We start from the raw sequence: 12,993 nt of genomic DNA on the forward strand, positions 1-12,993 counted from the left end.
ATTATACAGTGGAAGTGAGAAATAGATTTAAGGGCCTAGATCTGATAGAGTGCCTGATGAACTATGGAATGAGGTTCGTGATATTGTACAGGAGACAGGGATCAAGACCATCCCCATGGAAAAGAAATGCAAAAAAGCGAAATGGCTGTCTGGGGAGGCCTTGCAAATAGCTGTGAAAAGAAGAGAGGTGAAAAGCAAAGGAGAAAAGGAAAGATATAAACATCTGAATGCAGAGTTCCAAAGAATAGCAAGAAGAGATAAGAAAGCCTTCTTCAGCGATCAGTGCAAAGAAATAGAGGAAAACAACAGAATGGGAAAAACTAGAGATCTCTTCAAGAAAATCAGAGATACCAAAGGAACATTTCATGCAAAGATGGGCTCGATAAAGGACAGAAATGGTATGGACCTAACAGAAGCAGAAGATATTAAGAAGAGATGGCAAGAATACACAGAAGAACTGTACAAAAAAGATCTTCACGACCCAGATAATCATGATGGTATGATCACTCACCTAGAGCCAGACATCCTGGAATGTGAAGTCAAGTGGGCCTTAGGAAGCATCACTACGAACAAAGCTAGTGGAGGTGATGGAATTCCAGTTGAGCTATTTCAAATCCTGAAAGATAATGCTGTGAAAGTGCTGTATTCAGTATGCAAGCAAATTTGGAAAACTCAGCAGTGGCCACAGGACTGGAAAAGGTCAGTTTTCATTCCAGTCCCAAAGAAAGGCAATGCCAAAGAATGCTCAAACTACCTCACAATTGCATTCATCTCACATGCTAGTAAAGTAATGCTCAAAATTCTCCAAGCCAGGCTTCAGCTATACTTGAACTGTGAACTTCCAGATGTTCAAGCTGGTTTTAGAAAAGGCAGAGGAACCAGTCCTATCACTTCATGGCAAATGGATGGGGAAACAATGGAAACAGTGACAGATTCTATTTTTTTGCTCCAAAGTCACCACAGATGGTGACTACAGCCATGAAATTAAAAGATGCTTGCTCCTTGGAAGAAAAGTGATGACCAATATGGTAGACAGCATATTAAAAAGCAGAGACATTGCTTTGCCAACAAAGGTCCATCTAGTCAAAGCTATTTTTTTTTCCAGTAGTCATGTATGGATGTGAGAGTTAGACTGTAAAGAAAACTGAGCGCCAAAGAATTGATGCTTTTGAACTGTATTGTTGAGAAACTCTTCAGAGTCCCTTGGACTGCAAGGAGATCCAACCAGTCCATCCTAAAGGAAATCAGTCCTGAATATTCATTGGAAGGACTGATGTTGAAACTGAAACTCCAATACTTTGGCCACCTGATGCGAAGAACTGACTCATTGGAAAAAACCTTGATGCTGGGAAAGACTGAAGGCAGGAGGAGAAGGGGAAGACAGAGGATGAGATGGTTGGATGACATCACTGACTCGATGGACATGAGTTTGAGCAAACTTCAGGAGTTGGTGATGGACGGGGAGGCCTGGCATGCTGTGGTTCATGGGGTCACAAAGAGTCTGACATGACTGAGCGACTGAACTGAGAACTGAACTGAACATTAATAAGGTCATAAGTAAGTATTTAAGCTAAGAACTCCCATTAGTTGCATGCAGCCCACTATCTGCTCAGGTGACTAATCTGTTCTGCACCAGTTGCTGTCTTTAAAGGAAATGATATATTGACATTGAATACAGAGTTCACCAAAGATGTCTGCACAGACAAGGTTACAGGATTGAGAAAGGAATGTTATTGTCTGCTGCTGCTGCTGCTAAGTCGCTTCAGTTGTGTCCGATTCTGTGCGACCCCATAGATGGCAGCCCACCAGGCTCCCCCATCCCTGGGATTCTCCAGGCAAGAACAGTGGAGTGGGTTGCCATTTCCTTCTCCAATGCATGAAAATTGAAAAAGTGAAAAGTGAAAGTGAAGCCGCTCAGTCGTGTCTGACCCTCAGCGACCCCATGGACTGCAGCCTTCCAAGCTCCTCCATCCATGGGATTTTCTAGGCAAGAGTACTGGAGTGGGGTGCCATTGCCTTCTCCGATGTTATTGTCTTGGGAGTTGTATATCTGGTTCCATAAAAGAAAAGTTAATCTTTATGGCTGAGCAAGTTTTTCTGCTATTGGGGAGGTCTGGTTAAGGCATAAGGAATACCGGAAGGGAAAGAGGAGGCCAAAGGGCAGGGAAAAACTTTTACATTTAAATTTTTCATAAATTTTCAAAAATATGAATTTTTATTTTATCAGCATGTAGCACAGTGCTCAGTAGGTAGAAAGTACTCAATAAATGGTAATAATACTCCCAACAGCCTTCTAGAAGGAGATATTATTATTATTCATTCCCATCTTACGGAGGGAGAACCTGGAGATTGAGGAGCCGGCTAGTGACAGAGCTGGGATGCAAGTCCAGTTTTTTTCATTCTACTTTCATAGTACCTGAATGAATAAATACACTGAGAGAGGAGGGAAGGAATGTTTAGCCAGAGCCTCCAGGGCTTTTTCTTAAGCAAAAATAAAATTATTTATCCATGTATTGCTCAAATGTGTAAGGTCATACTATTTTGATTCCTTTGTGTTAAGGTATTTTTCCCTCTTAAGAGCTTTAGAAAGATGTGAAACTTTGGAAGAATGTATGGAAGAATGCCATGTTGAATGAGCATTAGTCATATTTTTAGTTTTCTCATCTCATCACATTAGATCATATTTTATTATTGTGATCATATTTTATTATTGTACCCAAGACACTGCTTTTCTCTTGAATCCCAGGCTAGGAGTGGTCCTAGAATGAGGAGGGTAGGTAAGCAGTAAGAGGCCCACACTGAGCAGTAGGGTGGGACTTGGTGCTTGAAGGAGACGTAAAAAAAGTGCTCATGGCAGGGTTGGCTTGTTTCCTAGGGTGCTGATCTTAAAATCAACACAGAAGGAAGTGTACGTTTATACCATGTCAATCTCAGTTTCAAAAATACTTTGAATACATATAGATGATCATTTTTATTGAATACCAGGAGAAGCACTAGTGGAAAAGTCAAATTAAAAGTTGCTTTTTTTGTTTGTTTCTGAGCTGCATCTTTGTAAGCAACTGGGAAGAAACATGGATAGTCTAAAGTCAGATTTCAACATGTGCTTGCTTGTCTGTTAAAGTAGCAGCATCAAGAGAGTTTGTTAGAAATGCAGAATCCCTGGGCCCACTCCAGGCCTACTAAATCAGAATCTGCATTTTAAAATGCATGTGATTTATATATCATTGTAATTTGAGAGCATTGCTCTGGAGCAGTATTGATTAAAATACAGGTCATGTCACTTTGAAACCTAGTGCTAAAACTTGACAGTCTTAAAGTAGGGAGGGATCAAGTATTTTCACAGATTTTCTTTTATTTCCTGCAGGGCTTTGATTGCTTTTTATTCAATATACCACAGGCGCAGAGCTAGTTTGCCTCTCCTGGAGTTATGAAGGACTACAGAAAGAAAGTGAAAGTGAAAGTCGCTCAGTCATGTCCAACTCTATAGTCTATGTGACCCATAGACTATACAGTCCATGGAATTCTCCAGGCCAGAATACTGGAGTGGGTAGCCTTTCCTTTCTCCAGGGGATCTTCTGAACCCAGGGTTTGAATCCAGGCCTCCTGCATTGTGGCTGGGTTCTTTACCAGCTGAGCCACAAGGGAAGCCCAAGAATACTGGAGTGGGTAGCCTATCCCTCTCCAGCAGATCTTCCTGACCTAGGAATTGAACCGGGGTTTCCTGCATTGCAGGCAGATTCTTTGCCAGCTGAGCTATCAGGGAAGCCCTGAGGGGAACATCATCTCCATCTATTGTTGCTAAGGAAACTATTTGCATAAAAACTTCCACCTTGGTGCAGTGCTTGTCTCATGCAAGGGCACAGTGTGGGATGTGTACAGTAATCAAGAATCTTAAACCTTTTTTTTTTTGGTAATGAAAAAAAATAAAAGAAAAGAGATTTGGATAAGCATTCAAAAACAGAAATCCTTATACCTAATAATATCTCATCACTTCTCAAAGCAATTTTAAACCACCATCTGCAGAGCCTGGGGCAAGAGTATACAAATAGAGGCCCACAAGCCACAGTTAAATAAAATGTACTGTTTTATCTTTTTCCTTGACAAACATACCCCATAAGAACAAGATTTAAAATATGCAAAGAGGTATGGATTTTATATGAGTAAAAATCTGAAAATAGCAAAGGTGAATAAATTGAATTATTGCATACATCTGAGTGTTGTGTTGATGGGCTAGTGAAATTTGGATGAATCATAAAGAGATCTCTAATCCCTAAGTCATTATTTTTTCTCATCATGTCAGCAAACACACTATTGTTATAATTGAGATTTTCACATAAGTTGAGCTCCATTGACGGCAGAGATCTAAACTAAATGTGATCTAAGTAAAATGTAATTGTGTTCAAGGAGTTTGAATTCTGAATATATTTGCATCATTAATTGGAAGGAAAAATGTGAGAATGTTGATGGTTGGTAGTGCTTGTTTCATTATGTAAGAATCTCCAGCATTCATGCCATGTTGAGAGGAAGACTTTGACAAGTTAATTAATTTGTTTTTTCTCTTACCTAAGCACTTCCGCTGCTCCAGTCCTCCCAGCACTCTGAAGCAGTGTCTGTTCCTGACATCAGCAGTGGCACAGCCCACAAGCCATCATAGCATTTGGATACAGTTCGCCTTTTCTTTTGAGGCTATAGACCAAGACATGTGGTGGTGTCTTCCCCTGGGGCCCCAGTGGTGTTGAGAGTGGCTCTTCAGGGTACAGTGTGCCCTACCAGTACTGAGCTGTGGATCATGAGGACAGAGGTACCTGTGTGACCTTTAACACATAGGTCTGTGGGAGGGAGGGCTACAGGGCTTGGGACAGGGGACAAGGAAACTTCCTAGGGGGATGGAAATGTTTCTCATCTTGATCTTTTCTGTAGTTGCGTTGATGTACGTGTCAAAATTCATCAAACTGTACACTTAAGATTTGCTCATTGTACTGCATATAAATTGTACTTCAATAAAGTCCTATTAGCATAAAAAAGGTTACAGAGTATACTTTTCTCCATGTAAACTGAAGGGGGTAACCATAGGATCTCACACAACTCTTTTATGTATTCCTTTCTCAGATGCCTGTATCCATGTGCGCACACACATATCACATGCTTTCTTCTTTCTTTTTGAAACTGGCTTCAATCTTACCATACATATGATTTTTTTGTTCTTGAAATTATATCTTAAGTCTTTTTCTATGAACATGATATTCATAACTGCATCATGATTCTTCCATTTTTTTACTTTTATAAATAATATTCTAGTCTACATTTTTATGTGCAGAGTTTTTATTTTGTTGTTTTCTCATTCTATATATTTCCAGATATAGAATGAATAGGTAAAAGATTATGAAGATTTTGATGACTGTGTATTGAGGCTCTGTATTGTAATGGTTAAGATGTTGGGCTTTGGAGTTTAGAATGAACTGGGTTCAAATTCTTATTCTCCTTGAACTTGGACCAGCAAATCTAGTTCCATATTGCTTGCTGTTAGAGTTGTTTTGAGGATTAAATAAATTTATATATATAAATAAGGGGTTTGGTATGTAATCTCTGCAATAATCACTGGGTAAAATATTGTGAAACTAGTTTCCAAAAGGACCCTACCAGCTTCACTCCTAAGGCTATGCAGAAGTCCTTGTTTTCCAGCATAACTCCAGCGCTGTATGTTGCTTTAAGGTGAAATGAGATATTCTATTGCTCTTTTAATTACATTATTTGACTATTAGAAGTTGGACATTTTTTAGTGTTTTTGGTTTTTAAAATCTTCTAAATTTCTCCTTAAAAAGTTCTTTCATCTGCTTTTCAAGTGCCTCTTCTTCAATGTTAACTAATGGACAAGACTTCAATACTAATTCATCTGGTTCCGGTTAAGTATTGCTATAGCACAGGACTCAGTAAAAGAAGGAAAATGAGTCTGTGTTCTTTCTAACCTAGCCAGTAAGGGAAGTGAGGGACTTCCCTGGTGGTCCAGAGGTTAAGAATCCATCTTCCAGCGCGGAGGGTGTGGGTTTGATCCCTGGTCAGGGCACTAAGATCCCACGCGCCACCTGCATGCTACAGCTAATGAGGACCCAGTGCAGTCAAAAAGAAAAAGAGAGAGAGACAAGTGAAACAGCGTGATGTCATGGTGGCTTTTTGTAGCAACCTAGCAACTGATTCCTCAGAGCCTCTGGTCTGTAAGTATTTTCTCAGCAGTCAAGTCTGTTCTAGTTGCAGGGCTAGGAGGATGGAATGGCAAGAGGAGTTTCATTTTTGTGCTAGGTGCATTCCTCTTCTGTCATTAGTAACTAAAAAATGAGTTATCTGTAAAGTGTCTTGTGAGGGCTGGCTCAGAGCTAGTGCTCTCTTTAGTGTCATGAAGAGTGGCTGAATAGAGATCCTGGTTCCATTCCTAGTTCAGCTAACAGCGAATCCTTCCATCTTTTCTGTCTACCAGATTCTCTGGGCAAAGTAGATATGTAGCACAGTCTGTCAAACTAGGGTCTGCCTTCCTTCTTGGGTCAGATCATACTGCTGCTGCTGCTGCTAAGTCGTTTCAGTTGTGTCCGACTCTGTGCGACCCCATAGACGGCAGCCCACCAAGCTCCCCCGTCCCTGAGATTCTCCAGGCAAGAACACTGGAGTGGCTTGCCATTTCCTTCTCTGCAGATCATACATTTCCCCCTTATTAATTTTGTCGTTCAGTCACTAAGTCATGTCTGACTCTTTGCAGCTCCATGAACTGCAGCGTGCCAGGCTTCCCTGTCTTCTCTGTCTCCTGGAATTTGCTCAAACTCATGTCCATTGAGTTAGTGATGCCGTCCAGCCATCTCATCCTCTATTAACCACTTCTCCTCCTGCCCTCAGTCTTTCCCAGCATCAGCGTCTTTTCCAGTGAGTCAGTTCTTTGCATCAGGTGGCCAAAATAATGGAGTTTCAGCTTCAGCATCAGTCCTTCCAATGAATATTCAGGACTGATTTCCTTTAGGATTGACTGGTTGGATTTCCTTGCTGTCCAAGGGATTTTCAAGAATCTTCAGCAGCACCACAGTTTGAAAGCATCAATTTTTTGGTGCTCAACCTTCTTTATAGTCCAAAAAGGCTTGGGCTCACATATAGTCACATACAGTCTCACATCTGTACATGACTATTGGAAAAGACCATAGTTTTGACTATAAGGACCTTTGTTGGCAAAGTGATGTCTCTGACTTTTAATACACTCTCTAGATTTGTCATGGCTTTCCTTCCAAGGAGCAAGCATCTTTTAATTTCATGACTAGTTTATTTATTTATGTTTTGGTTCCTTTTTCCTCAGACCATACTTGAGTCTTTTAAATCCCATTGTGACCCAAGTCTCAGAACAGCAAGAACATAGGCTAAGTGTTTCATTGCCCTTTATTTCTTGCTAGTTGCAACAGTTAAACTGCATCAGGTGTTATCAGCCTGTCTCCTGCCCTCTACTCTGAGGAGGAGGTTGCAGTCAGTAGTAAGGGTCCTGCCCCAAAGTCTGTATTGCTCTCAGACAGGGGTTGGGGGTGGCTGGGGGGTGGTGGACAACAAAGATGTGTTGCTTGCTGCCTATGGCTGGATTCCTATGGGATATGCTGGGGTACACTCCATCACTTCAAAGGCCTTTGTGGATACTTCCTGCATTTTTGGAACTGGGGCTCCAGGGTAGCATATAATCACACATTTGTATATATATCAGAGACTGAAATGGGATAAGTTTTTTTCCAGGCCTGTTTGTAACTTTGCGTAGGATAGAAATTGTGTCAAAATTCACTTACCACTTCCCTTTGCCTTATGTGGGATACAAAGAGAGAAACTTTAATCTACATGTATCCAAAATAGCAAGCAGGAAACCTCCTCACAGGACCAAGGGACTTGCAGGGTTGCAGCAGGTCCACCACGTCAGTGGGTTGTCACTGGCTGTGCCTAGCTATTCCTGGAGAAGGAAAAGCCATTTTATACATGTGGACCCTGAGGTTCAGCATGTTTTTGCCATGGTTGCCCAGCAAGAAACTGGCGGAAACAGCCCTTAGTATGCAGGGCTGTGTGGATCTGAGGCAGCTTCCTTCTCACTGCAGGGGGAGGTGTTCCTTTAGACCAAAGAGTTCCTGCACTCCCTTCCCTGCCCCATCTCCACAGGAGTGTGTAGCAGGGCCTGCAGCAGCAAGGGCTGGTCTTACGTGCCTGTCCTGGTACAGAGCATGAGTGAGGCTGAACTGAGCACGGCCAGAAGGAGTCAGGCGTTACTAAAGCCAGTGTCTGAGGTCACTCCTCCATGTGCTCAGTCAGCACTGAGTTTGAAAAACCTTCATGCTCTGTTGCAGCAGGCAAGGTTAGGTTATGAAGTCCCTTCACTGAGACCTGGGAAGTCTTCAAGGATAACTATGCCATTCTCAGCAAAACTGGGGCCAAAGGCAAATCAGCTCATTTCTATTCTTGGAAAAACAAATTGTCAATTTTAGTATTGTTCCTTTTGTAACCATAGGAGGCAGGTGAGAACATCTTTTTGGAGTACTGGGCAATTTCCAAGATGAGAGACACCAGTTGACATCTCAGGAGTGGCAGAAGTCAGTGCTCCTCAAGGCTGAATGGTCTAGAAACTCTATCATGCTTGCCCTCTTAGAGTCATATAATCCAGAGCTAACTCAGGCTCCACACTGAAATTGTTGTGTGACCACAAGCAAGGTCAGAATCTCTCCATTTCTTCACTTAAAAAATGAGATGGGACAGGGGGATGGTTAGCTTAACTCACTTGTCTCTTTCAGATCTTACCTCTTTAATTTAAAATGTTTACACTAGGGGGACTTCCCTGGTGGCCCAGCGGCTAAGACTGCATGTTCCCAATGCAGGGGGCCTGGGTTCGAGCCCTGGTCAGGGAGCTAGATCCCATGTGGCACAATTAAGAGTTCACATGCCACAACTAAAAGATTCCATGTGCCACAACTAAGACCTGGGGCAGCCAAGTAAATAAACAAATGTTAAAAATCCAAATGTTTACTTTAAAGCACACCTCAAATATTGAGGTAAAATAACAATAAATTGCATCTTATGATCTTGGTTTTTCTCTGGGGTCACTTTCCCTTAAATAGACTGCCTCAGGTATGGAAAAATAACCCAGATCACTGGGAGATTGTCTGAAAAACTCTTCAATTGTATAACTCCTATTTATGCTTAAACTTTCTATGCTGTTGTCCATTTGTAATTTAAATTTTATTACGGAAACAGAAATATATGCAAAAGAATTGTATAATGAACTGCCAAGGACCCATCAACCAGCTTCAACAATTATCCACATTTTGTCAATCGGTTTCATCTCCCCTCAAACCCCACCTGCCATCTCCCACTCCTTGTAGTTTTTGGCAGAAGGGAATTCTGGAATATTTTCAAGCAGATCTCAGACTTCATATCTTTTTACTGCTAGAAGCTTTACTTTGTAAATCTAACAGAGAAGGCCCTTCCTGTTTTGTAAAATAGTGACTTTAGTGTTGTTACTGCATGCAGACTGATTGTAGGAGGCAACACCTGTGACAGTGATACAGGAGTCTTTGAATTTTTAGTGAATTTAGAGTGGAAAGTGTATTGGGTTTACCCTCCTCCCTCCAGAAAAAGTGGTAGAATTCACTGAAAAGCATCTTGGGGTTTGAATAGCACCCCCCTTATAAGACTTCCAGAAAGCAAATATAGGAAAGTCCTTTCCAGAGTGATGGACAGAGCTAGTGTTTATGTAGCACCATCACTGACTTGAAGGACGTGAGTCTGAGTGAACTCCGGGAGTTGGTGATGGACAGGGAGGCCTGGCGTGCTGCGATTCATGGGGTTGCAAAGAGTCAGACACGACTGAGCGACTGAACTGACTGACTGTCTAGGTACATCTCCATATGCCTCATCTATAACCTACACACCAAAGCTGAGAATTGAAAACCAAGGCTTTGGGAGGAGCTTCCCAAATATTACCTTCGGATTGATCAGTATTAGAAAATCACCTTACCCTGTCTCCATGCCAAAACACTTGAGATAACCTATTAGCTTCAACATATAAAGTTATTTGGTTTGTGCCTTAATCTAACTTGATGTTTACTGCTGTAAAAAAATAACTGGTTCATTTCTTGAGGTTCCTTTGGAAATAGTTAAATGAGGATAATAATGTCATAGGCAGAGAAAGCATGAAAATGAACCTCCAATTAAAATAAATAAATTTATATTAAAAAAATAAAAAAATAAAGTTCAGTATGAAATAAATCTGTAGCTAAGTCATGCTGGAATTAAAGAAATCATACATTATTTTAATGGAATCTGATCAAGCTACTTAGTTGGGTTTAAGTGAATGGCTGAGGTCTATTAATGGGTATGACATTTTTTTTTTTTTCACACTACACTAGGTGGTTTATTTGATTTGTTTAAGGACTCATCTTGCAAGCATTAAAGCAAGCATGGGCTTTGATTCTGGGAGCCCAGATTCACAGACTTAGGAAGACAAAAGCGAACTGTGCTCCACATACATGGACGCAAACTAAAGGCTCGTGGTTAATCACACCAGTTTTCAGTTCCTACAGCCTTGCAGCTGGAAGTCACAGGTCCTCCAGGTCCTTCTGGATGCCCCAGAGGGTATCTGCACTTTTCTTGAGTTGGGCAACCTCTTCATCCTTCAGCTTCTGGTTGATAATACTGGTTAACCCTCGAGCATTCAGGATACACGGAACGCTCAGGAAGACTTCATTCTCAATGCCATACATGCCCTTCACCATTGTTGACACTGGGTGAATCCTGGATAGATTTTTCAGCATGGATTCAATAAGATCAGCCACACTTAATCCAATAGCCCAGTTTGTATATCCTTTTAGCTTGATGACTTCATAGGCACTCTCAACCACCATCTTATGCACTTCCTTCCAATTTTCACTATCATTGTCTGTTCCCATTTCTGGATTCAGTTCCTGGAGAGAAACGCCTGCCACATTCACTCCACTCCACACAGCCACGCTTGAGTCGCCATGTTCCCCCAAAATCCATCCATGGCAGCTGCTGGGATAAATGCCAAGTTTTTCAGCCATAAGGTAGCGAAACCTAGCAGAATCCAGGTTACATCCACTCCCAATCACACGGTGCTTGGGTAATCCACTTAGTTTCCAGGTAACATATGTGAGAATATCCACTGGATTGGAAACCACAATGATGATGCAGTCAGGACTGTACTTGATGATCTGAGGAATGATGAACTTGAAGACGTTAACGTTCCTTTGCACCAAAATCAGGCGACTCTCCCCTTCTTGCTGGCGAACTCCTGCAGTTACCACCATGATCTTGGAATTGGCAGTGACAGAGTAATCTTTGTCTGCCACAATTTTTGATGTCTGAAGGAATAAGCTCCCGTGCTGCAGGTCCATCCTTTCTCCTTTGAGTTTATCTTCCAAAACATCCACAAGAGCAAGCTCATCAGTCAGAGACTTTCCCAGAATGCTGATGGCACATGCCATACCAACTTGTCCAACACCCACTACAGTGATCTTATTGTTTGGGATCGTTTTCTCTTCTTCTGCAACTGGTGCAATCAGTTTTTCCTTAAGAGTTGCCATTGTGCCCAGGGGAGAGATAGTTCTCCAGAGAGTGATAAGGGCTGCACGAAGACAAAGTCAGCAGCGTGCGTCTCCCGGGTATGACATTATTATGTGAAAGCCATTTCAATAATGGATTAGTGTTGTTTAAAAAAAAAAAAAAGAAAGCATGAAAATGTCTTCCTCTGCCCAGGCCAGATTAAGAGATGCCACTCAGTCTTCCCTTCTCACTAGTCCCCTTTCCCTAAATGGGTGAAAGCAGTCTTAGTGATTATAAATCACTCTTTGGGGTTAGAGGACATTTGTAAGTTTGTGCTTGAAAGATTTGAATTTTTGCTTTGGAAACCTGTAACATTTGGTTCAGTGAGGATCATCTTTATTTAAGATCCTTAAACATGTTTGCCAGTTGGAAGAGACTCCGTGAAGTATTCTGGAAGGGAGGAAAAAAAGGAATGGAGTTGACTAAGGAGAGAGGCAGAAAGGAAGGAAGTGAGGAAAAGAATAAAAATCAAAGAGCCTTTTTAAGTCCCAGATTGGTTTCATGACCCAGTTTGAGATGAACTTTGGTTACTTTCATTGTTTGTATTTAAAATGTCCTACAGACCCAAAGGAGTGAGCAGACCCTAAGCACCTGCCTTGGTAATGAAACCATCCTAGCAGGTTTACTGTGAAGCTACTGAAGCTTGAACTCCAGGGTTTCTTCCTTGTATTGATCCCTCCCTAAACCTTGGGAGAGGCACTAGAAATTATTCCTGTGCTCATGTGTTTAAGCATCAAACCAGATCCATCCCTACCTGTCAGGAATTGAGTTCTCAAGAGAATAATGTGCCCGTAACCATATCTCGATAACCACATCCCAAACTTCCCTAGTGGTGGAACTTCCCTTTCTTCCTTTACATTCTCTTTATAATTTGCAGGAATTTAACCTAATTTGTATTTCACTTGTACAGATGAAATTATGCAGCAGGAAATCAGGCCCTTGGTGGCAGTGGATATAATTGAACAACTTCACAGACAATTTGCCATTCTTTCAGGTAAGGTGCAAATTCACTTGCATGTCTAGATTTCATTGGGGTGGGGGAGTGAGTCTCACTGGGAGGGCCCAGCCTCTTGAACTTGATTAGAATTATATTAAAGTCTCAGTCATCCCCTGGCTTCCCTGGTGGTAAAGTGTCTGCCTGCAATGCAGGAGACCTGGGTTCGATCCCCAAATGGGGAAGATCCCCTAGAGAAGGAAATGGCAACCCACTCCGGTCCTCTTCCCTGGAAAATTCCATGGACCGAGGAGCCTGCTAGGCTATACAGTTCATGGGATCGCAAAGAGTCACACACGACTGAGCCACTTCACTTCTCAGTCATCTCCAAAGCCTCACCCAGGACTAGAATGAGCTGAGGATTGTCCAGCAGGAGGAGGGTG

The 12,993-nt window shown here is 41.8% G+C and overlaps 1 protein-coding gene and 1 pseudogene across 3 annotated transcripts in view; one reads left to right on the forward strand and one right to left on the reverse strand.

Moving 5' to 3' along the window:
* Positions 1 to 12,993, forward strand: part of MCF2L2 (MCF.2 cell line derived transforming sequence-like 2) — a 267,660-nt gene that overhangs the window by 46,482 nt on the left and 208,185 nt on the right. For all 3 annotated transcript variants that reach the window (XR_011567109.1, XM_070791175.1, XM_070791183.1), the window contains exon 2: positions 12,527 to 12,610. Coding sequence is in view for 2 of the 3 variants with exons in the window: in XM_070791175.1 (XP_070647276.1) it covers positions 12,527 to 12,610 (84 nt within the window). In the remaining variant the exon portion in view is untranslated. The remainder of the gene's footprint in view (positions 1 to 12,526; positions 12,611 to 12,993) is intronic.
* Positions 10,578 to 11,666, reverse strand: LOC109557612 (L-lactate dehydrogenase B chain pseudogene; annotated as a pseudogene).

The sequence above is a fragment of the Bos indicus genome, chromosome 1 (genome assembly GCF_029378745.1).
Source record: "Bos indicus isolate NIAB-ARS_2022 breed Sahiwal x Tharparkar chromosome 1, NIAB-ARS_B.indTharparkar_mat_pri_1.0, whole genome shotgun sequence".
In the NCBI taxonomy this organism is placed as follows: domain Eukaryota; kingdom Metazoa; phylum Chordata; class Mammalia; order Artiodactyla; family Bovidae; genus Bos; species Bos indicus.